The sequence below is a fragment of the Phalacrocorax aristotelis genome, unplaced genomic scaffold (genome assembly GCF_949628215.1).
Source record: "Phalacrocorax aristotelis unplaced genomic scaffold, bGulAri2.1 scaffold_144, whole genome shotgun sequence".
In the NCBI taxonomy this organism is placed as follows: Eukaryota; Metazoa; Chordata; class Aves; order Suliformes; family Phalacrocoracidae; genus Phalacrocorax; species Phalacrocorax aristotelis.
The window spans coordinates 106,679-132,290 of NW_027441211.1; the positions used below are offsets into that span (position 1 = coordinate 106,679).

At 40.8% G+C, this 25,612-nt stretch overlaps 2 protein-coding genes across 2 annotated transcripts; one reads left to right on the plus strand and one right to left on the minus strand.

The window, feature by feature from the left end:
* Window positions 1-4,087: 4,087 nt before the first annotated feature.
* Window positions 4,088-4,438, plus strand: LOC142051108 (feather keratin 3-like). The gene has a single exon (XM_075080296.1). It carries the CDS (start codon window positions 4,088-4,090, stop codon window positions 4,436-4,438), a length of 351 nt encoding a protein of 116 aa, XP_074936397.1.
* Window positions 4,439-24,542: 20,104 nt separating this feature from the next.
* Window positions 24,543-25,473, minus strand: LOC142051099 (uncharacterized). Its single transcript, XM_075080287.1, has 2 exons — window positions 25,029-25,473; window positions 24,543-24,821 (listed from the first exon to the last, which is right to left on the minus strand). The coding sequence occupies exons 1-2, from the start codon at window positions 25,471-25,473 to the stop codon at window positions 24,610-24,612; spliced, it is 657 nt and encodes a 218-aa protein (XP_074936388.1). The 3' UTR covers window positions 24,543-24,609.
* Between the last annotated feature and the right edge of the window lie 139 nt (window positions 25,474-25,612).

Consider the following 25,612-nt stretch of genomic DNA (forward strand, 5'->3'; position numbering starts at 1 on the left):
AAATTTGAAAGCCATGTCCCCCTTGTTTGGTAAGATTGGAGAAATGGGTACAATAACTATGCATATGAAAGCTTACAAATTTATGAGACTATCGAGGCATCCTTTCCTGCATGACTTAGTTCCCACATATATTTTTGCAGGTGGAACCTTGATAATGAAATAATTTTGCTTCATTTTCCAGTCCATGTTCATCTTGGCATTGCAGGAGGAACATACTCTACCCATTAAAAATTCTTTCATCTTCCCAATTTATAGGTACTTTAAATTTCTGGTACTTTCATACCGACTCTATCAATGTCAATATGAAACTACTCCAAGCCCAGTCGAATAAAGACTTTTTTTAAGCTCCTCAGCAATTTGTTAGCTTATGGGTGTCTCAGGAGCACAATCTAAGATCATGTTCAAGACATTTACTAAAGCTTTTTGCGTGCAATTCCCTGCCTGATCCACTTAAGAACAACTGCCAGTTAACTTCTTCACCATCTTTAAAAAAGTCTCTGAGGAGATCCAAGGAGAGCTTCAAGCCTCTTGGATGAGTTCTTTGAGCCAGTTGGACCAATCGGGGGCTGATCCATGGTCAGGAGACAGTTCAGAAGTCTTTCTGAAAATACTAGAGTGTTCTGTGATGAGTTTGTTTATAAAATAAGAGGCATTATACCAAATAGCTCCTCTTGTATTAAAAGAAGGAAGCAGACTGGAAGTGTTGCAAACTTCTGTGGATATTGTTACAAGTTTTTCAGGAAAATTAATTCTCCAGGTTGCTAGTAAGCACCTGATGTTACAGAAGAATTTGTATTTCAAAAATGTATGTGTTCACATGTTTATGTGCTGGTAGCATTGTTTAGGTCTGGAAAGTAAGGGAAATATTTAAGAGCATAAGTGGGTCACTTTAGATAATGTTCTTGAAATATGAAAAGCAGTTTAAAAATTTGTAAAAGGTTTATCTTTTTTCTTTGAAGAATAGTTCAGGATTAGTTTTCACAGAGTCTGTTAAAATACAAAATTTAACTTTTATACCTTTACTTTGTAAAGGTAGAAACCTATGTGTTGGCTTATAGATGGTAAAGAATGATCTTGATTCAGAGGTTTTAAAGACATCCCACTGGGCAGAGGTTGAGAGTGTTAAAACCTCATCATATATCATGAATAGTTTGATAACTTAATTCTGTGAATATGCACACTATTAATGAAAATTAAGAAGGATTTTGAAGTCCTTCTTTAGGAACATAAAAGCAAGAACTTTTATTTTCCAGATGTCTATGAATCCTCATGTACAATATTCAATAACTCCGATGAGAGGTTCAAACCCTGCAGCTTGTACAGGAGAGATTGCAAAGTAAAGTTAAAAAACATATTAAAATTATATATATATTCAACTTAGGCAATGAACTTCCACCAGTCCAGAGTGTAATCACTGTTGTACTGCTGTCTGTAGTAAGGGAAAAAATTCAGTGGCAAACAGATCCTTTTGTGGTTTTTTCCCCGCAATGACTCCACAGTTAAGCTTGTGCAAGGATAATACCTCAAACTATTTAAAAATTCATATGTGTCCTCAAGCTGACTCGTGAAGAGCTATTCATATTTGTGGTCTGAGATGGTACAGAGGGGAGTTATAGGTTCCCTTCATAAAAGAACTGATAGATCAGGTTTAAATGTGCCTGTGCGCTAGCAGCCGTACCTCAGACTGTGTTACCAAAGTGTAATAGGGTGATACTATCCAAATTTGATATAATATAATAGTAATTTTCTCTAAATCTCAAACAGGGCTCTGATTTTTCCTCATTGGATTCAGTGGGATTTCAGGTGTGCTTATGCTTGTGCTCTTTTGCAAGGCCTTCACAAAACACAGAGGTTCAGCCTAGATTGTTCTTATTCTTGGCTGGAGTCAGAGCTTTGTAAACATTAGTGGAGACCAGAATTTATTAAGGATTTACACTCATATTCTTAATAAAAGAACACCTTTGAATGATGAATTATGTATTGTATAAACACCTCGTAATGTTTTTCCTTATGACCAAAGTGAAACATACACTGGAGCCTAAATTTAGTTGTGACTGAAAGGTGGCAATGGAATAAATGTGGTCCATAATACCAGAAGATGAGAGAAACTTGTACGACGGAATATGTATGTCGGAAGATACGGAAATGAAAACAAAGTAATGAACAGTAAGGAAAAGATATTTAATCAGTTGGAAGCATTTTGCATTCAAGACCTACTCGTTCGTAAATAATTTCATGCACAAAGGATGTCTGTGGTCCTCAGGCCATCCGAGATGCAGTATAAAAACTCACTCAACTCAGGGTCCTTCCTACCACTTCTCTTACCTTTTTCCCCTTTTGTGAACAAGGTTAGTTCAAATCTCCTCTTCTATTTGCTGAATTCTTGCTTTCATAACGATTTGGTTGCTGTTCTTTTTTTTCTCCACAGCATTCTGCTGGTTGCTGGATTGGTTGGGGGAAGACTTTTTCTCTTTAAAAAATTTGGGGGTTTTGCTGTTAGAATTGCAGGTATTTCTGGAGTCCCGACTTGACTATACAGATCCTTGAAATGGTGATAAGGATTCATTCAAATGTGGGTTTTTTCAAACGTGCTATGTGACTCAGCAAATCCCAATAATAGTAATAATAGTAGTAGTAGTAGCAGTAATAATAGATTAACAAACTGAATGGATAGAATACCTGTGCAAGGGGGTTAGAACTAGATGACTATTAAAGGTCCCCTCCAAAGCAAACGATTCTATGATTCTATGATTACAGAGATCTATGTGCTCAGTCATCTTTCAAGTAGCAATGTGCATTTTATATCTTTAAAGGTCTTACCCATCATCTGTAATGCCTGAAATTTCAGCTGGGTTGATATGAAAGCAACAGTGTTTGTAAGGGATGTGAATGTATTAACCTTCAGAAATGTCATCCAGAAAAATCCTTTTCTTTGCTGTTCATTCCATGGGAGGTTTCTTCAGTGTTCCCATTTTGATTATGATGAATCTATTACTGGGAACAGTGCAAAACAAGAGGGTAAAATGAACCAGATACTAAAAGAAACAGCTGGAGACCAAGGAAACTAGGAAGGTTTAAAGCAGAGGTTTGTGGGTTTTAAAAATCAGTTATGTTGAAACACAAGATTTTGAGCTCTAAATACCACTTCTTAAATGAAGACAAAATGAAAATGCATACTGAGAAGGAATAGTTACACTGAGTTCAGCGAGGGATATTGGCTCTAATCACGTATCCTCAACCCTCTTCTGCTAGAGTAATCAACATGGGCTTCAATATGATAGATATCATCAAAAAGTTCTGCACGGTTTCATATAGTGTCAAGTTTTGAAATTAAGTTATAGGGTGCAATGACATCTCCTGCAAGTCTAGAGAAATAGTTTCAGGGACTGTGAGGACAAGGAGAAAGAATAGTAAAAATAGAGGAACTGAGCACCCAACAAACTGAGATGGGCATAGGAAACAGCAAACTTGGTGTTTATTGGTGTGTGTTGGAATCACACAGGGAGCATGTGAGGAATTCCTGGCTTTCTCATGGATGGCATGTCTGTGGACTAGTTGTCTGGGAAAGATTTCCAAAGACCTCAGCTTCAAGTATGCTTAACTATATTGAAAATTGTACCTCTTTGTAGGTGAATTTAGGACACGGAAAATAATTCTTCATTTCATTTTCCAGCTGTCTATTGAACTCTATCCATAAGTACATTTGTGGCTAGGTATTACTCATAATTACTACGTCTACAATGCTCTGAATACCTGGGACTGGATCTCAGTAGTGTCTTTCCAGACATACAGCCAATCAAAATACTAAAATTAAAGTAATTACACAGGTATGTGCCCTTTTGTTCTGCTGCCAGCTATTCCGCTGGATCACCAAAACTGCAAGAGGATTATTTCAACCTCCCTCTTCTTGTACTATATTTAAGAATTCTGTTTCCTTCTCAACTCACCCCCCACTCAATTCCTAAACCGATCCCTGGAAAGCTCCTGTTGTCCTGATACCTGAGCTGAGTAAATGTAAGTGCAATATGACTCCTACATTGCATTCACTTCTGGTCCTGTATTTCAGATTTACTTCCATCCTACAGACATGTCCTGCTATGAGAGGTGTCCTTCCACCTCCTGTGGCCCAACCCCACTGGCAAATAGCTGCAACGAGACCTGCGTCAGGCAGTGCCAGGACTCAACAGTGGTGATCCAGCCCTCTCCCGTGGTGGTGACCCTGCCCGGACCCATCCTCAGCTCCTTCCCCCAGAACACCACTGTGGGATCCTCAGCATCCGCGGCTGTTGGGAGTGTGCTCAGCGCAGAGGGAGTGCCCATCTCCTCCGGGGGCTCCTCGGGATTTGGGAGCTTTGGCTACCCAGGCCTGGGCAGTGGGTACAGCCGGCCCTACCGTCGCTACAACACCTACCGCAGTGGCTTCTATGGGCCGTGCTAAAGCATGAGGAGCAGTAGGAAGAAACGACCAGGAACGCTGAAGCACGACCCAACTCAGGACTGAGCTCATGGCCATGGTTTTCAGATGTGATGTTAGATACTGACAGCTCCACCTGAAGTTAATGGAGTTGTGGGAGTTAGTCATTCCCTAAATGAGGCCCCTACGCTTGTTGTACTACTTTATATTTCTAATCAAGTATGTAGTTCTGCTGTGCATGACTGTATTTGATAGTGCCTGGTGTAAAACTTATAATTTAGACAGTAGATGGGACTTGATGTTCAAGGTGCAATGCTACACTGAAAGGAGCTCTGTTTGTGGAATACATCGCCACGAGATGTGTCGTTCTTCCCATATTGAAACCTGTTGCTTTGCTGTATTTTAATCCACTCTTTAGTATGAATAAAGTTATGCTTTTATTGTATCTCCAATCTTCTGTTGTTTTTTTCTTCCCCTCCTACCTTTTTTTGAAACAACTTCTGGGTGAAATTCATCACAATGTAGATCATCACTAGCAGGTGGAGATGTGATATGAATACTACTGGGGCCACTAATAAGAGGAGAAGAACATATGTTTAGAGCTCAAGATTAAGAAAATATTTAATTTTACAGCTGAAATGCATATTGGTTCCACACTGACTCATCATAATACTTGGCTTTCTGCATCCCTGCCAGGAAATTATTCTCAAGGCTGGAAGCATTTTATGATCCAGCAGAATGGTAGGATATCTAATCTAGCATATAATGATACTTGTTTTAAGGAATCCCCTTGTGATTCACACTCTGAATAACTCTGACCTGGAGCTGCAGGGTGCAAAGAAAGATTTACATTGTTTAACCATCAAATCACTGCTCGTATGCTTGGATTTGTGAAGTAAAACATGAACAGCAGCAGAAGTCTCAAAGGAGACATACACATAGTTTTTCGTGACAGAGAGCAAAACTGTTTGATCTATTTACTTGTTATTTACTGTATAAATACTGTGTATTTTAGAGCTCCTTATAAAAGCTGGCCTGTCTTTGCTGTCCTGGTGGCAGCCCGGCAGAATTCCAACAAAAAGCTCATGTCAAGGAATATAGGACACTTGCAGGATTTAAAACCTTTAGAAATCCTTGCAAGTAAATTGTTTTTTTTACTAGAAGTAAGGATCTGAGATTTAAACCAGATTTGCCATAGCCACTGAAGCTACTAAATCGATAGATGCTGGGGAAAAAATGAAGAGATTCTCATGTTGGGAAGGTTTGAGTCATTCAGATAATTCCAGTTGTATAAATTCTGTTGCAGTTGGTTAAATTGTCACTGATAGTTAAATTTTCCCAGTAGTTAACTTGCTTATGGTTTATGTACCAGTCTAGTCTCATTGTGGCATCAGATGAAAAATCTTCCTCAAAGCTTCTTTCATCTCAAAGACCTGTGCATCATTTAAATGCCTTGTACTATTACACTCAAGCCTCTGAAGTCAACATAAAGATGATACAAATTTCAACTCATGTAAGTAATTTGTCAGCTCTTTGGCAATTTGGTAGTTCACCAGCCTGTCATGGGAGCACCCTGTTGTTACACAAAGGGTTTTAATTGAGTGTGTGTAATGTGAAACTCCATTACTGATCTACAAGGGAGCGCTGTCACGTCCTGGCTCACCAGCCTTAACAATCCCAAAAAGCAAGATCCAAAGGCTCTCAACCTTTTGGGTGAACTCTAGGTGTTAATTAGGCTAAACTGGCAGAATATCAATGAAAACATTTCCAGGCTGTTAATGAGTCTGTTTCTAAAATATTATATACCCTCCAAGAAGAACTGTTTATGTCCCTAGAGGGAAGAATGAGGAATAGTTAGCATTCCTTGCCTATCTCATTTTACAGATGAAAAGGAAATGAATTCCCCAGGTGAGTGATAGCTTTTATCTACTAAAAGGAAATATTTTTTAAAAATATATAAAGGATGACAAGTGCTATGTTGGATAGTAGAGATTTTGAGGAAAGAGAAGAAAAAGACTCTCTCTTTTTTTAGAAAAGGAGAGGAGAAATTTCTCGTGAACAATCATTAAAATAGGTAGAGGTATAGGATTTTACAGTAGATGAAGATTTGGCTTTATTTTTAAAAATCAATTATGAAAATTTTTAATAAAATAATTAAAGTTTCTGAAGGTGTTTACCTTAAATTTGTTTGTGAAGTCCTTTGCGTCACACACTTTGAAACTGGGTATTTAGCCAGGTGATGCAAGTGCTGAGATCTTGTCACGTATCTTGAACATTAGGTAGCATGAAACTTTGCATATTTGAGCCATTAGTGAAAAGCTGTTCTGAACTTTGAAGTCCTTTGTTCTTCTGAAGACCAAGGGCAACCTATGTATAAAGGCACTCGTCATCTAGAGTTAATTCGTATCTTTTGCTGAGGGACAGTGGTGCTAAGAGGAGAGCCCAGATCTTTGCTTTTTGCATCTGTGCAAGTATTTCCAGCAGGCCACTGCCGGCTGCACAGGTGAAACAAATCATGTAATGATAAATATAATGGAGAACTGCTGGGTGTAACTTCTACTGATGCCACAGTTTGGCTCAGGCAGAGCACTGCTTCCAAGAACCAATACTTGAAAACAATCTTTAACATGCGCATTCATATTTAATTTGATGTGAAAATTGCTGCATATCCCAGTGACTTACTGGGATTTCAGGTAGGAATACTGGTGATTCCTCACATGAGAGTTTGCACAGAAATCATACTGAGAATTAGAGGTAGCTAATAAATGTCACAAAGTAATAAGATCAGGTAATAAAGCTCTTTCATTAAAAGTGTGATTGTTTGACTTTGGCATAGAAAATGAAGTTAAAATTTATGAGTGGGTAAAGAAATGCAGTCTTATGTGTGTTTGTGTTAGCTGTATTTATACAAACTGGGAAAACTGTGGGTTAGCCCAAGCAGTTCTAGAATGTTTTTGTTATTGTTTCTGGTCAGCAATTCTCACTAGTCTTAATTTTCTTTAACCTTTGCAATACTCATGGAAATTTGGTGCTTTTCTCAGCTGTATGTTTGTGTGGGATTGAAATAGTGCAGAAGTGCAAAATTTGGGAATAACTATTATAAGTCTTGTCTTGTGGTAAAGCTGAGTCCTTGAAATGGAAATGCTTGTGAATTGAGCCCAGGTCCCCACCTCAGAGCTAAATGATTATTCACCTAAAGGAGTGAAGTCTTGAATAAGGACTATGCATCACATACACTCCCCTTAAGCAATGTGTTGATGACTAAAATGAAACATAAAATGTACATTGGCCTTAGGAGGCAACATAATTACTGCCGTAATTCAAACGACTCACCACGGTCGTCCAAGCAATTAAGCGGGTGCACACTGGTGAAGATGAAAGCTTTGTCTATACTGGAATGTGAATGTAATAAGGGGAGTGGAAAAAATGGAGCACTATTAAAAGAAATTTTGAAAGGAAAAAAACGGGTTGATCAGTTTGGTGGATTTTGCATGCAGAAGTACGGATCATTAAATAATTTCATGCATAATATACGTCTCTGGTCTGCAGGCGTCTGGAACATGGTATAAAAACCTATACAACACAAGACTCTTCCATCCACATCTCTTGCCTTATTCGCCCAGGTGAACAGGTAAGTCTGAATCTACCCAGTTTCTTTTTAAATGCTAAACTGTTACTTTGATGACTGCTTTTTTTAGTTGTTGTTGTTGTTATTCTTAGTTCTTTATAAATATTGCTAGCTTTTTTTCCTTTTGGGAAGGAAAATTAGAAAGGCTTACTTCTGTCTAAAAGAAAGGCTTATTTACTTGTGAAGCAGGGTGTAATAAGAAAGGACTTAGAGGATACTGGCAATATTGTCTCTCAAAACAAGCAACTTCATGTTCCATTTTAGAGACAAAAGCTAAGAGAGGAGGTAGGCAATGGACCTGGTTGGAAAGAGAGTCTCATCTTAGGAAACTGGGACTAGCACCAAAAAAAAAAACCCAACCCAACACAAACAAAAAAATAAATAATTGTGCTGAGTTCCAGGATCTATCCCCAAGTCCTGTTTCCGTGGGCAGAAAAGCAGGCATCCCAGAAGACTCAAATACATTGAATTCAAATCAAGGCAGAAAACTCTGATCAGGAAAATAATCCTTCTTCACACTGCAAGTTTGCCTGTCCTGGTCGTAAGACATTTGGGAGCAAAGAATGTTTCTTAAACACTTTTCCATAGTTCCGCAAATGCTGCTGGCAGGGCTATTAGTGACTAAGTTTAACATTAAGGCACTAGACCCACGTATGTGTTAATATTCAGCTCAGGGCTGTTTCCCAAGCCTGATGAGAGCTCCAGCTGCTGATCTCCATCTCCTGGTACAGTCACAATCGTGCCTTGTCTAGAGCGGCAGTGCAAAGGGAAGCTACCAAAGAACGGGAAATGCCTTTGCTGGTGAGGGTTAGGGCAAACTTTACCATGACGGGCACCGCAGCTGAGAGGCCAGTTGCAGAGCAGAGACATCCTCCAGCAGCCTTATAAAAATAAGAGAAACCTCTATGCTACTTTCAAACTGCCTACTGAGGATTTTGATCTAATAAATTATTTCCTCTCTGACCACTTTTCCTAGGTACTTTCACATATGTTATCCTCTTTCCTGACTTTTATAAAATTAATTCAGCTTCTATATTACATTCACTTTCTTCCCTGTGTTTCAGACTTACCTCTGTCTTACGGACATGTCTTCCTATGACTTGTGTTCTCCCACCCCCTGTGGCCCAACCCCACTGGCAAATAGCTGCAACGAGCCCTGCGTCAGGCAGTGCCAGGACTCGACATATGTGATCCAGCCCTCTCCCGTGGTGGTGACCCTGCCCGGACCCATCCTCAGCTCCTTCCCCCAGAACACCGCTGTGGGATCCACCACCTCTGCCGCTGTGGGCAGCACCCTCAGCTCTGAGGGAGTGCCCATCTCCTCCGGGGGCTCCTTGGGATTTGGGAGTTTTGGCTACCCAGGCCTGGGCAGTGGGTACAGCCGGCCCTACCGTCGCTACAACACCTACCGCAGTGGTTTTGGTGAGCCATGCTAAAGGGTGAGGAACAGCAGGAAGAAATGACCAGGAATGCTGAAGGACATCCTGATGCAGGACTGAGCTCATGGCCATGGTTTTCAGATGCGATGTTAGATACCGACAACTCCGCCTGAAGTTAATGGAGCTGTGGGAGCTTGACGTCTCCTAAAATCAGGCCTTTGCTTGTCTTATTCTTTGAATACTTCATACTTCTGATGAAACATTTTTTTTTCTATTGCTGTAGGAGGGACTTTTTTGTCTCAGTTTACAGCAGCACTGAGAAAAGAAACCCAGGATGAAAAGACATGTTAGCTGTTGTCTTACTGAATCCTAGCAATATATGCTTATACTTTGTACTTTTTTTATTCCACTTTTTTGCTCTCATTAAAGTTATGCTGCATCACAGTCCAAGTCTCCTGGTGTTTGTCTGAAAAACTTCTAGCAGCTCACTTTTTGTAAAATTTCTTACTCTTCCTCTGTTTTATTAGTTGGAGGCTACTTCTTCATGTTGACTAGTAAAAAGGATTTGGCTGATGACCTTTACGCCAAGAAGTCATTTTACAGCCAGGAAACTTTGGAAACATTGTATATATAAGGTAAATACTTTGTAATAAAGTAGAGGCCTTTTTGTGCAACTAAATTAGATTCATTGTAGCAAAACAGATACTATATACAGAGTAGATACTATGTCTATAAGTACTATAACTTCGCTACATTTCCTTCTCTGGCTTTTATCACAGGGGCAAGACCATGCACTTAAACTGCTTGTTACCAAATTCTTCTTCATCTGAAGCATTTCTGACGCCGATGGTCTGAGCAAAATGGGACCCTAAAGAGAAAAGGCCATAGAGAGTTTTGGGGGAATGCTCTAAGAGGAGACCTACTCCCCCTGCAAATTATATTGAGTATATTTTGTAATTAATGCCAACCTATCTAAGGCTATTTAAATATGGATTTGTAACTCGTTGTAAACCAAGTTCCTAGTGCCTCTCTGTGGATCTTCATGGGCTGGTGCTGAAATAGTTGGGTTTGGCAGAGGTGCTTGAGTATGCTCTCTGGTTGCAGGCATCAGTGGAGCTAAATGACTGGCTGAATTTTTACTCCATGAAAAAAATCTGTAATTTCAAAACTTATTTTGAGTGGGAAAACCCTTCTTTTCTTATTGGGATAGAAAAGCTTTAAATGAATGTGTGTTAGTCCTGGGTCTCCAGCTCCAAACAAGTAGGCTGTGATCTTTTCCTTCCTAAATGACCAATGGAAGTAAATGTAAAATCAGGGACCTGACATGTAATTGCAGCAAAATGCAGGTGAGGGATATCTCATGTAACCCTTGGCAGAAAGAAATGATGCCTTGTGAAAAGCGCTTATACCGATGATGATAGGCAATCCTTTGCTCTGAGGTGATGGATTACAAGTACTCATTCACCAGTTTTGATAGCACCAAGATATCATTCTGCAAGGAAGGTGGATGTGATGCATAGGGCCATGAGTAGAGAAATACTAATCGTACTTTAACAGTTTGAAATATAATTAAAATCTGTATTTAAAAATTATTCAAGCATATTTGAAAAATAACCGAAGCCCATCCATTTTGGGTGTGGTGTTTTGCAGAGGTTCTGGTGAGTAAATAATTCCCTCGAGTGGAAATTAATTTTTGTTGTTGTTTTCTTCTACTCTTTCCCATTGAATTCCAGCATAACGACCACACTACACCTGGCTCTTTCAGAAATACTCCACAGATCTTTGTCACAGTTAGCTACATTTATTTTTTGACAAAAAGGGGAATTGTAACATAAATTGTTTAAGCTTACTAAGACCACAGTAAGATGCAAAACCAAACCTCAAACTCTAGTCATTTTAAAGTACATCATAAGAGTATTTGAATAACATTAACAACAAAAATAGCTATGTTAATGTATGAACTTTGAGGACTACGTATCTACCTATATTTGAACACCTTTGCCTTCAGGGGAGCCCTCTGAGAAGCAGAAGCTGAAGTTGTGAGGCTCAAGTTACAGATTCTGCCTACACCAAAAGGCAACGCAGATTACACAAACAGCATGTACTGTTCAGCTGCCTGGGCCAAACAACAAATTACAGCAAATAACGAGGGGCAGGTTGCAATAGAAGCAGCAATGCCATGCAGAGCTGTCCAGCCAAGCTGAATGGGACAACCTTGAGCTATAGATCCAGCTGTTTTAAGTAATAAACCAGAAATCGCTAATACCATGAGGCCATTAGCAGAGTTCACTCTCAGTGGCCTGGAACCAGGTGCCCTAGATTATTGTGTGAACTACAGATGGCTGTGTAGGATATGGAGGCTGTTGCTAATGCTGTCAATAAGGATTTATATTAGTACAATTAGCTAAGAATGAGGTCTGAGATAAAAGCAAGACCTATCAGAGCTGTTGCAAAGGGGGAGGGAAGGGAATGGCATAGGAGGGCTCTGAGTTGTAAGAACTTTTACAGATTTGTTCAACTGCTTAAAGCCTCTGAGGCAAGCATTTATTTTTAATAAGCTATTTAATTACAAAATTTATGGCAGATGGAACTTTTCTTGCCAGTGGAGCTTCCATTCTCTATGTGTCTCTGTCACAATGCACAGATTTTTGGGGTTGCTTTTGTGTCTGGAGCCATTATGTGGAGATTATTGTGAGTAAGCTTCCAGTTCCATTTTGATTAAGCATTATTTTTTCAGACATTTAGTCACTCACAGGTGTCTCAGGAGGATGTTCTCGTATTATGCAAGAAATTTTAATTATAATCTGAATATATAGGTCTGTCCTTGATCATGCAAAAACAAAAAAGTTGTGAACTTCTTCTTCACTCACTTTAATTCATCTCAAAGATCAGGCCATTAAGTCATTCTGACTGTACATTTATTGTGGCTGGAGTTAGAACAACAATTATTGTAATTATTTTCAAGGAAGGCTGTAGACAGCTCTGAAAATGTTGCCAGATCCTTTTTTATTTTTTTAAACTCATAGTCTGATTTTAAAGGTATTTTGTGTTTTCCAAGCAGATCTTGGATGAAGCAAAAATAAAAAAAAAAATTAAAATCATCTATGATACTGTTATGCAAATTGTTTCTCAAATAGGTGCTAGATACCAGCTGCTATAGAGAAAACTATTCCTGAAAAAACTGTTAATCCCTTAGAATTTGGAGAAGTACTGAGGAATGAACAGGGTTAGCGAAGCTAAATAGGCTAGGGCAATTTATTTGAGAATCTCCTTGAAATATGAGATGGCTTAAACCAAACCTTGAGCTATTTTTTAATTAAAAATAAAAGAGCTGTAATTCTTGCAGCCAGGAACAATGACATAAATTTAAGAATGCAATGACTGACCTGCACTGCCAAATCTTAATAATATATTATTACTGAAGAGATATGAGAATTCAAATATGGGTCACATATCTTAAGTTTGCACATAATATGATACTTTGCATGACCAGCACTTTATTAAAGCTTCTGATAAACTTTGAAGTTCTCAGGAGCCTATGACCAAGTCAAACAAGTTTCTGTTCCCAGGGGATCTTCACAAAGACAATTCTAATTTGGAGATGATTTACATGTCTCAGTAGTTAAACTGCTAGGAGAGCAAAAACCTCAGTACTAATCTCTGTGTCTAGGATTGCTTATGTATTTTATGCCTTTATTATTTATCCTGTAAGCCCCCTATAGAAGAGGCTCAATTTCATTATGCAATCCAAAGACTGCTGTAAAGTGACAGAAAAAATGACTGCAAGTGAAGAAATGGATGCTTTATATACTTTTGACACTTCTCCAACTGACTACCATTGGTCTGTAACACATCTGTACCGGACACTGAAACAGCAGCTGGAGAAATGAATGCTGCAATATGTGAGGAAGAATTCTTGTGTGTGACTTCTGCCCCCACAGCTGAGTTCTGCAAAGCCTTATCTTTTGTGGAACTCTTCCTTGAGGACAAACATCACCAGGAATGCAACTTACTTATGCAAGTGGAAGATAACCTAAAAATCAGTTGCTGAGGTTTTGAGGTCTGAGATAAGAATAAACCTGGATTTGTGGACTCTTCAGATAAAGAACTCCTAAGAGATCAGGCCCAGAATTAGAAAGAGACAGGAAAGATCCTGTAATAATAAAATTTGTGCTTCAGATTCTTAGAATCATTAAGGTTGGAACAGACCTCTAAGATCATCAAGTCAACCCAACACCACCACACCTCCTAAACCATGTCCCAAAGTGCCACGTTTTCTGAACACAAACCACATCTTCCACAGCAGTGCTATCATTTTATATTATCTCATTAGACTGGACTTCTAATACTCTTTTTTTCTTTCTTCTTCCATGTCAAAGAAGCAGTATCAAAAGGGGTTTTTCTAGTCATATCTCAGCCTTTGTATGCAGTCATAACACTTTTCAGTTCCTCCCGACTCTCACAGGGTTCTTCAGTGTCCTCCCTTTTTAACAGCATTTGTTGTTCTTCTCTTATTTTTCAGTGGGAGTTGGGTGAAAATTGTACATGTATTCCTGGCCATTTTCTGAAAAAAAAAAAGAAAAATAAACAAAAATTAGTCTCTTTTTTTCTGTAAAAGCAGTTTGAACCCCCAAAACTACTGGTGCTCATAGGTTGACTTCCAAAAGCTGAATTTCATCATGATTTCCAACAGCATTTACTTTGCAGAGGAAGGTACAAGGGACTGCGTTATGTAAATTATGCTTAATCTCCTTTAATGACACAAGGCAGATCCAAAAGGGTTTTGAAGGCAGAATAAATTCTTCTGAATTAATCATTCTAGTGTTCCCAGAAATTAACTTGGCCCAGAATATTTTAAGATGAAAGAAACTTGTGGTCAGATATGCATGCCACAAGATAAGGAAGTGAAGCAGTAATAAACACAAATACTGAGGCAAAAAACCATGTAATCAGTAGTGGCTCATAAATAACTTCATGCACAAAGAATGTCCTAAGTTGTTGGGCAACTTGGGGCTCAGTATAAAAACCTGAGCAACTCAAGGCTCTTCCATCCATTTCGCTTGCCTTCTTTGCCTTGGTGAATAAGGTAAGCCTGAACCCTTTTATTCTCTCTTTATATGTTGAACTGTTGCCTTGATGATTTTGTAGCTTTTCCTCACTAATGCTGTAGTACATTCAGCTTTTTTCTCTGAGGGAGGAAGGGGTTCTCATATGGAAGAGGAAGCTTTCTGTTGGTACACAGTTATAAAAATCATTGAATGGTACAATTAGCTACCGGTTAGCCAGTTATATCTATTTATTCAAGTTTTGGATCAAAAAAAAAGTTTTCAGGTCCTGCAGCTGAACATAAAATATCTGTAGTGAATTTTTGGGTTTGCTCAGAGTAGTGTGCTGGTCTGTGGAAAATTCAGTCAAGGCCAGAAGATCAGAGGAACATGGGGACACTGGTCAACACTGGCAGTCCTGAGTAACCAGGTCTCCTCACAGAAAGCAATCATCCTGCCTGCCTTTGAAACTCAGTTTGTGGTTTTGCAGACAAGGAGTGATCTTTAACCAGTTGCTTCTCCATCCTCCAAACAACTGTGGACAGATTTGCACCATAGCTTCTGAGATATGCTGGTGATTTTAATATTAATAGCAATACACAAAAATAGAAGTGTTCCTGAATTCAACTGCCTGTCCTTCCATTTATTGTTAATCAGATTTCAGCTGCTTAAGCTTCTGTTTTCCACTTTCTAAAGCTGGGAGAAGGGACCTCCAAGATGGAACATGCATGAAAAGAAGTGATAAGAATGAAATGGGAAAGGTTATTTGCTACGTTAGTGTTAGGTAGGATGTTTGTCATCATTGACTGTTTAGCAAAGAGGCAAGCCTTGGATTGGGAATAACAAGCTGAGTCTCACCCATTCCAGCAGAGCACCTTCATCTGAAGGCTACAGAACCAACTTCCATTTCTGTAGGAAACACAGAGCCCTAATAGTTTTCCTGTGTGCAGCCCCAACTGCAAGGAGAAGTGTTCAAAGTGCCTTTTCCTAGAGTAGTTTTATGGCCATGTGTTTAGGGCACTCTCTGTAATGTGAACGAAGACTTTCAGCACCAGCATGTACTCTGGTTCCTGGGTGGGTTGACTAACCACAGAAGCTTCAAGGTAAGTTCCTGACCAAGATGCACTAGCGATACCTTCCCTAGCAGTCTTCTTAAAGAAAATGCAAGTTCAACCCTGTTTTCAAAGTACATCCTCTGGATCTGGTGAAAAATGTCATCTTTCTCCCCATGGAATCTCTTGTTAGTTTGTTACATACTCCCCTTATCAGAGAATTTCAGCTGTAGAAATAAAGTTGTATTTAAATTTTGTATTGCATTTCTTTTTTTGTGTTCCAGATTTACCTCCACCCTACAGACATGTCCTGCTATGACCTGTGTCCACCCACCTCCTGCGGCCCAACCCCACTGGCAAATAGCTGTAATGAGCCCTGCGTCAGGCAGTGCCAGGACTCAACAGTGGTGATCCAGCCCTCTCCCGTGGTGGTGACCCTGCCCGGACCCATCCTCAGCTCCTTCCCCCAGAACACCGCTGTGGGATCCTCAGCATCTGCGGCTGTTGGGAGTGCGCTCAGTGCTGGAGGGGTCCCCATCTCCTCCGGGGGCTCCTTGGGATTTGGGAGCTTTGGCTACCCAGGCCTGGGCAGTGGGTACAGCCGGCCCTACCGTCGCTACAACACCTACCGCAGTGGCTTCTATGGGCCGTGCTAAAGCATGAGGAGCAGTAGGAAGAAACGACCAGGAACGCTGAAGCACGACCCAACTCAGGACTGAGCTCATGGCCATGGTTTTCAGATGCGATGTTAAGACACCCACAACCTGGAATTAATGGAGCTGTGGGAGCTTGGCATCTCCTAAAATCAGGCCTTTGTCTTACTTTTGTTATGCTTTACTTTATATTTCTGATCAAATGTCTTGTTCTCTTATGCTTTTTTGTATTTGACAATGACTAGGTAAAATATGTAATTATTAGCAATTGTTCTGCATGACTGAATTAGTGCAGTCCACTTAAACAATGACGACGGAAGATCTCATTTTGCTAAACATGTCATTGTGAGAGGGATGAGTGGGTACTGTCCTTAGCGGACCATGGAAATGTATTCCTTACACTTTACATTGCTTCCTTCCATTCCTCAGCCTCATTAAATTTGTGCTGCATCATTCTCTGAGTCTGCCTGTACTTTCTTCCCCAGCCCCTTTTCAGCCTGTCCGTGGTGAAACAGGTCCTTTTGCAAGTCATAGGTTCCAGAAAACACTGTGTGAATAACTTCATGCCAATTGTCAGAGCAGAAGGAGTCAGATTGCAGTTGTGGAAAAATTTTTTCTTTCATCTATACATGGCAAATCCAGCCTGAGACAATTTATCAAAGGCTAGAAAGAGAGGAGGTTCACCTGCAATGGGTGTGTCTCCTGTGTTGCATGACCAGGCAATCTTAAAGTGAGGGAGCTGCTTCTGTTTACACTTTAAAGACCCTTTACCTACAGTACCACAGTGATGGAAAAAGTCCCCTTCACTGATTTAATATTGCTCTTTTATGAGAAAATGTTTGTTTTGAGATGGGTGTCTTTGATGAGGGATGAGAATAGGGCAATAAGCTGATTCAAGAAGGGGGATTAGCTCCCCTTCAGCGAGAAGTGGAATAGCATAATTTCAGGGAAAAGCTCACTGAGGGGAATACTGTTTCTCCTTATCCTCCTGTAGATGTAATAGGCAAGAGTATCCATGTAGAAAAGAGGACAGAGAGATGCAGCAGGAAAATCTACAGGGCATGAGGAACACTAGAAGTTACAGGGATAAACCTTTTTCTCAAGCGCTACCTGCACTCACCTGTTCTCAGCTTGCTGCACAAATAGGATATATGTGCTATTACCTGGGCAACCTGGAAGAAGATTGTAGCTTCTTTACCCTATCTCTGATACTTAGGAAGACCCCTTTAAAAGAAGGGAGAGCAAACACTTTTCCTGAGTACAGCTGAGCTTGCTCAGGGCAGAGGTGGTGCAAGAGAGGCAGTAAGCTGGGGCAGCCCAGAGCTTTCTGATGGGTGCACGCCTCTTGGCAGCTGAGATCAGGCTCTGGTAAGTCTCAGAGGGGAGGAAGAGAAGGGTTTGTGGTGTTTTTACGAAGGCTTTTAAAATTTGCTGCCCAGGGAAGCATGTCTGGGACAAACAAATTAAAACTTTAATTCTAACCCCTTCTCAGTGTGTCTTTATAAACTGACTCCTACCTCTTGTATCTAGTAGATGTGAACTTTATGGGGCATTGCTTTGTTCTAGCTTGATCAACCGTGTTGTAATAAAGGTAATGTTTAGAGACTGGCAGCTTTGGTCCCTAAAGGGAGAAGGTTTGAGAAGCTCTGCCTGAAAACTCCTGATGATTCTACATCCTGTCAGCCTATATGACTCACAGCCTGATATCTGTGAATTGTTTTGCTTGAAGTCTTTGCTTGTGCCTGTACAGGCTGATGTTGAACTGTAATTAAAGCCAGGGAAAGGTGCTGACAAAGTTATATTGACTACAGTCATTAGTGGAGCTAAATTAAAGGGGGTACATCAGTTTTATGAACGAATTAAGAAAACCTATTCCTTAAAATTATTAAGAAACAACAGAAGAGAATGGAAAGTTAGCAGTTTGATATTACAAGACAACAGAAGGTTGGTCTGAATTAAATGTGTAATATATTTTTTGCCCTCTCAACTGAAGCTATTGCTTGATCAAAGAGGATGCATTTCAAAGAAGTCATCATTCATTCGCAGTTGTTATAAAATAACTTTCTTTTATGGAAGTCGACCTGTGTTTCTAATACAACAGAGAAGTTACTATTCCACAGTATCAATATGGCTGGAAAGAGTTATGAATAAGGCACTAGAGTGAAGGTATTTTTAACATATTCAGATGGACAGATTATGACAAGATCATGACGAAAGACATTTTCCTACTCCTGCAATCCCCTTCTGCAGTCCTCTATTAAGTTTCTTCTAATCAGCTTCACCAAACCTCTCTGCAGAGGTAACCCCTGTGCATGTACGCTCTTTCCAAAGTTGGGATTTTTCCTTCAAGCATTCAGAAATCATAGCAGAAAGGTATGCAGCTCACTTTGTCAAAACAAAAAGCAAAAACAATCCTCAAGCATCATTTCTCCCCTTCATTCATGTCCCGAACTGCATTATTCAGGTTAAAACTTATCATAGTGACAAGTATAGCACAGTCCCAAAGTAAAAGGTTTCTCTGTTTGGTTTTGTAGTTAATCAGAAAGTGTTTTATTCAGTGCTGCAGAATATGAGCTAGATTATCATGTTACAGGAAAATTTTTGAGGAAAGACAAGCTCAGGAGCTGCATCTCCAGTTGTTATTGTGTTTGCTTTGGAAATGTCATACTGTATTAGACTGGGATGTACATAATCGGGCAGCATAAACTTGCATCTCTTAATATCCATCACTGACTAGCTGGAAAAAGTTGGTCCCATAGAAAAAAAGAGTAACATGAATTGTTTTTGCAGAACGCTAAGAATTTGCTACTGCTGTCAGTGAAAATGTATTTCAATAACAAATTTTGTAAAGCTGAAACCAGACTTGTAGCATCTGCTGTGCGTATGGGGATAAGGGAAGAGACAAGAAGGCTCTGCAGAGCAAGAACATTTATAGCTTTCTCAGGCTGCCTGGAGGGTCCGAGATATTCTTGCACATTTACTAACCAGCTCCTGCATAATTTTTTTTTCTTTTTTGCATATGGCTGGGTTCCCACTAGTGAAATAATTTTGTTTACTGTTTATGTTTATTGCCTGGATTTATCCTGGCACTGGATGAAAACCACGATCCACAGTGCCTCTTTCATCTCTCTGGTTTGCATCCATTAAATATGCCTGGCTCCATTATTCCCTGCTCCACCTTCCCAAAATGTGGATGAGTCAAAATTCAATTTGGTTAGGAATAGTGTCTGCTCTTTAGCATTTTGGTCACAGTGGCCCATGGGAGTACCACCTGCTGTCACAGCAAGAGCTTTTAATTTAAGTCCTGAGTGTGCTATTTCATCCCTGATAAGTGACTGTGAGATTTAGGATCACTACTCTTTGTAATATTCCAATGAGCAATATCCCAAAGCTTTCAGCTCCTGGGATGAAGAGGCTGAGCCAGCCAGGCTACCTTGGCATACCATCAGGAGAGGACTTGTGATCCATTTTATTGTCACTATACCTTTTGATGAGTTTGTTTTCAAAACCACATGCTTCTCTTATGGTCAATAGATAGTTATTGCTGTAAAGGAATATGGGTTTTTTAACATTTCGATACTGCAGTAGTGTGTGTGTGTGCATTGGTAAGAGCATTGGGGAAAGACTGGTAAATCTCAAGGGACTGGTGCACTTCAGTCAGTAGTGTCACTGATGGGGGTCACCACATACCTAAGGACATCCAGTGACTGATGATTAGAATGGAATTTTTAACCTGTAATTTTGTGCAAATACTTGTTTATATTTTAAGAAAAAAATGGAAGGACTCCAGTTTGTGACCCATATAATATGAGGAAGTTTGTGAAATTCATTAGTAATCCTGGTCACAAATTTTAAACGCTGATAGTGTTCAAATAGTGTCACATATCTTCCCATTTTCTGATAATGACATTATTTGCATGTCTGAGACATTGATGAAAATACGTTGTCAACTTTGAAGGCTTTTGTTCTTCAAAAGTGTACAATCAACATTTATTTGCCAGGAGATCTTAATGAAGACACTCACAGTTCAGAGACAATTTGCATGTCTCTAGCTAACTGATTTAAACATTAGGAGAGGAGAGATTGGAATACTGATCCCTGCCCTAAAGTCTGCTTACGCATTGTATGCAATCACTTTTTAATCTAGAAATTGTCTTTGAAAAAGAAATTGAATTGCTGCACATGGCAATGTTCTTTAAGACCATGCAAAATGAAGACAATATTATTTGCTTTCAAAAGAGGAAAAAAGAACAAGAATATTATAAACTTCTGTAAGTAGCTACCATTAATTTGGAGTATAATGTTGTATAATAGTGCAAGACATGGCAGGGGAAAAGAATAATTTAATGGCAAATGTAAAACTGTTGGTGTCTTTAATGACCTCATAGGTAAGTTTGAGCAAGATTTTGAGTACCAGTGTCTCTGACTAGCCTAAAATTCACATGCATCCTCAGTCTGACCTGAATTGTTTTCCTGGCGTCTGATGCAGGAAGACAGCTAACACTGCAGACTCCTTAGATTAAGGACTTTGACAGTCATTTCCCAAATTGAAAAGCTGTGTCTCAAATTCCTTCATGGAAGTGTAGTAGTTTAGTATTAAATGGATAGATCAGACTGCTGTACTCTTTCATCCTGTCTCCTGAGTCCAGAAAGTAAAACAATATGTTCCCTCAAATAATCTATTTCCCAGGAAGCACCTTTGAGACTGGTGAAGTGCAATCAGCTCTGCTAAATACTTTCTGTCACAATTTTCTTTTCTGGATTTGTGTGACTCTGACTGTTTGAGAGGAATCTGGCAAACCTACAGTCCAGCTCAGAGTCAGAACTTCTGTCTTTTTCAGAGATGTGTCATAACTTATGCTCTCCGTGCGGAAGGAATGGGGATTTCACAGGGGAGGCCACATGTGTCCTCCCTAATATATGTGTTCATCCGTATACAGATTAATGCATATGTACATGTACGATGACATACATTGCATATATTGTCCTTAAGATGCAAAATAATTTCTTTAGTAACTCAGATGAATCAGTTGATTTGACCAGGAATGAACTGGGCTCATAAGATTTTAAGATAAAAGAAACCTCTGTAGTGGAATGCATACATTATGGTGAGGAAATTAAATCAAGGCAATAAATACAAACAGTGAGGAAAAAGTAAATGATCATCTGGGAATATTTTGCATACAAGAAGTCTTTAGCAATTGGTTGGTAAAGCTACATGCACAAAGTATGTCTCAGGTCCTCAGGCACTCTAGGACACAGTATAAAAGCCAGCGCAGTGAGAGCTGCTGCCATCCACTCCTTCTGCTTGATACTCCTTGGTGGAAAGGGTAAGTCTGAACCTGCTTACTACCTTTCAACCTCCTGAATTGTTGCCTTCATTGTATTTTAGTTTTACACTGTCTTGTCTGTAGCAGTCTAAGGTTTATGTTCTTTATCAGTGTGTGTGTGAGATCTGCAAGTAGCTCTATCTCTAAAAGAGGGTAGCTGCTCTTAGGAGGGTGGCGATTGTTGGATACAGGACTTCAGACTCATTTTTCAGTTGTGTCACTGGATCAATCAGTTCCAAGGCATTCAAATCTCTGCATGTGAATTCCTCAGCAACTAAAAGTGGTTGTGGAGAATCTGCGCTGAGATCTTGGTTTTCTGGGAACTTTTTCTGTAGACAGACAAGTAAGTGGGCTCCAGTTTTCAAAAGTGTGCTGAGCAGTATTGAAAGTATATCCCTTCTTGCAGCAGGAGACCATGAAAATAATCCTTCTCCATTCCTAAGCAATTTGGGACCATAAATGTTTGAATCATCTCCTCCTAAAATGCTCTGGATACTTCGGCACTAAATCTCCATTGGAGCACCTTAGTAAACTGAAACTGAAATATCAATAGTAAAGATTCTGCCTGTTCTATTTTCTTATCAAATTATTTTGGACACTGGCAACTTCCCTTTCTCTCCCCTTCAGAAACAGGCAGAAAGCTGCTTTCTCTCTAAAACTGATGTAAGAGGAAATAAGCAAAAAGAAAAGGGGATGATTAAATAAGAATTAGGCAGAATATTAGTTCTTCTGCTGTTTAAGAGACAAGCCCATCTGTGGGGAGGATAACAGCTCCCTTTCACAAAGTGAGTGACATGTTATCATTATCATTAGTATTATTAGCAGGTTATGCTTCTACCTGCTGAGGAATTTCTTCTTATTGCCCCTGTTGTGGGGCAAAGCTTCTCCTAGCCGTATCATAGAGGAGATCATAAGCCTCGTCCCTCGCTTCCCACCTATTGCAGGGCTGCATGCATCCTGGAGGAGAGCTGTGGGCAATGAGCTCAGGAGCAGGCAGAGCCACCCCCTGGGCTACTCTGGAGTGTAGAGGAGTTTGGGTTCCATTGATGTCTCCTTTCAACCTAAGACTAACATATTATTCCATTCTCTGCGTAGTCTCTAGTTAGTTTCTTGCACTCTCCATCATCTTAGCAGCTTAATTACATTACTATAATTACAACTTCTTTTTTGTATTTACTTCCTTCCCTGTGTTTCAGACTTAGTTCCATCCCACAGACATGTCCTGCTATGACCTGTGTCCTTCCACCTCCTGCGGCCCAACCCCGCTGGCGAATAGCTGCAACGAGCCCTGCGTCAGGCAGTGCCAGGACTCGACATATGTGATCCAGCCCTCTCCCGTGGTGGTGACCCTGCCTGGACCCATCCTCAGCTCCTTCCCCCAGAACACCACAGTGGGATCCTCAGCATCTGCAGCCGTAGGGGATGCTCTCAGTGCAGGGGGGGTCCCTATCTCCTCTGGCAGCTCCTTGGGACTCGGGAGCCTTGGATATTCAGGTCTAGGTGGCCTTTATGGGAGGTCTTACCGTCGTTACAACCGGTGTGGGCCATGATAAAGCCTGGGGAAAAACCACAAAGAAACAACCAGAAGCTTAAAAATGTGATCTGGATGCAGGACTGAGTTAATGACAATGGCCATATGCTTGCTGACCACCCTCAGCTTTTCCCTAAGCTAATGGGACTGCAGGAGCTTGGCATTTCTGATATAATGCCTTTCTCTGTTATGAGTGAGGTGAAAAATGTAACTTTTATTGTTACATGTAGGAATTGGGTGTCCAGCTATAAAGCATTGACTTGAAATGGATGATTAGTTTTATCCATATTCAACCCTACTGCTCTCTTATGCTGTTCATTTTTTAAAATTTTACTTCTCACATTAAATTTATGGTGCATCATAATATGTGTCTTGCAGTGTTCTTCCTCTTTGGAGCCTTGTCTGGAATAAATTCGCCTGTGCATCAATTGTCAGTACTAGGCAGCTCTTAATTTAAATCATATCATAACAATAAGTGAGGAGGTAATCATAGATAAATGTAAGTAATGAGTAATATCCCTTTTTTGATAGGGTACATTTTCCCTTAATCACACTTCTTTAAATACAACATGAAATAATCATTCCTGGCTAATAATCAATGGGGGCAAAGACGTGGGAAGGTTAATGCTGTCTTATAGGCAATCACAGAATCACAGGTTGGAAGGGACCTCAAGGATCATCTAGTCCAACCTTTCTAGGAAGAGCAATATAATATTTCATCGCTTGGTATTCCAGTTCCTTGGAGCTCATAAAATCCCAGCAATCTCTGGCATTATTTTCACACTCAAGTTTTAGATTATGAAGAATACTTTCCCAATAACAATGAATGGCAGGAAATATCAGGAAAATATTTTAAAATAAAAAAATTTTTAAATACGTATGATTCTTCCTTTGCTGGCATGGTAGTTTAGGAATGCTGCAATTATGTGGTAATTGGTTGCTAAATTATGTGGTGATTTGGGGGCCCTCGGGGGTGTCACCAGAAATCCTCAGAGCAATAACAATTACCCTGCCTGTTCTGAATCTTGGGGAAGATAATGACGGTTAATTGCTAAACAAACATTAATTAACACAATGCTGTTGATGCCTTACGGATCCCAATTAAACTTTCATACCACATTTTAAAGAGAGGTTGAGCTGGGCAGGTTATTTGATAAACTAACTCAGCAAACCAGGGAGTTTTGCTTGAAGAGGAGGATAAAGAACAAATGAAAACCAGAGAGGCTCTTGTGCAACACCACCAGGGTTTAATGTGAAAGAGAACCACTTACAGAAAATCAAGGCAATAGAAATGGAAACGCATGATGCGGGTGTCACGCTCTGGTGCCAGTGCCCCGCTCAAGACCCAGGGGACAGCTGAGGTGATGGAGGGATGCAGGGGATAGCGAGGCTCAGCCATGCAGACAGGGCACATGGTGGCACAGGGTAGTGGGCTGCTGGGCACACACAGCCTCCTCCTGTCCCCATGCCAGGGCAGCTGATGCATGCTGCTGGTCCCCATGGCTCTTGCTCCATGCCCTCATGCTGTGGTCCTTGCTTCAGGGCTGTTGGTGGTTCTGGGCACCATCCTGGCAGCTTTAGAAAGCCCCACAGCTCCCACGGCGGGACCTGACCCACCTCTGCGCACCAGGCAGGTAACACCCCATGCCACAGGAGGAGAAGCCAGAGCTGTAGGACCTCCCGCTGGACCCATACTGGCCCCCGTAGCCCAGGGAGCCCCTGGAGCCCACGTCACCTCCAGAACCTAGGGAATGGCCATACCCAAGTGAGCCCCTGTAGCCTCCATAGCCTCCCAGGCCAAAGGAGCTCCCATAGCCCAGGGAACCCCCATAACCAGAGGAACCCCCCAAGCCCAAGGAGCTCCCATAACCCCCCAAACCACAGGAGCTCCCATAGCCCTGGGAACCCCCATAACCAGAGGAACTCCCCGAGCCCAAGGAGCTCCCATAACCCCCCAAACCACAGGAGCTCCCATAGCCCTGGGAACCCCCATAACCAGAGGAACCCCCCAAGCCCAAGGAGCTCCCATAACCCCCCAAACCACAGGATCTCCTATTGCCCCAGGAACCCCCATACCCAGAGGAACCACCCAAGCCCAAGGAGCTCCCATAACCCCCCAAACCCAGGGAGCTCCCATAACTCCCATTGCCTTCCAAACCAAAGGAGCCCCTATTGTCCCCCAAACCAAAGGAGCTCCCATAGCCCCGGGAGCTTTGGGAACTGGAGGAACCCCCCAGCCAGGCTGGGCCTGACGATCTCACAATGCTCTCCTGAGGAAAAGAGCTGAGTATGGGGCCTGGGACTGTCACCACAGCCGGCGGGGGGAAGATCACTGCTCTGGAGTCCGGGCATTGCTGCACACATGGCTCATTGTAGCTCTCGGCAGTTGGCTGAGGGCAGGTCACCCCACAGGGACCGCAGGACTCGCTGTAGCAAGACATCCTTCCTGTGATGGCTGTGAGTCTGCAATGCACAGAATTAAGGAATTTCAAGATAAATGAAAAAATACCAGAGCTGGGCTGGATGAGATGAACCACGATTATTTAGCAATGAATCTGTGTTTGAAATATCAGAAATTAG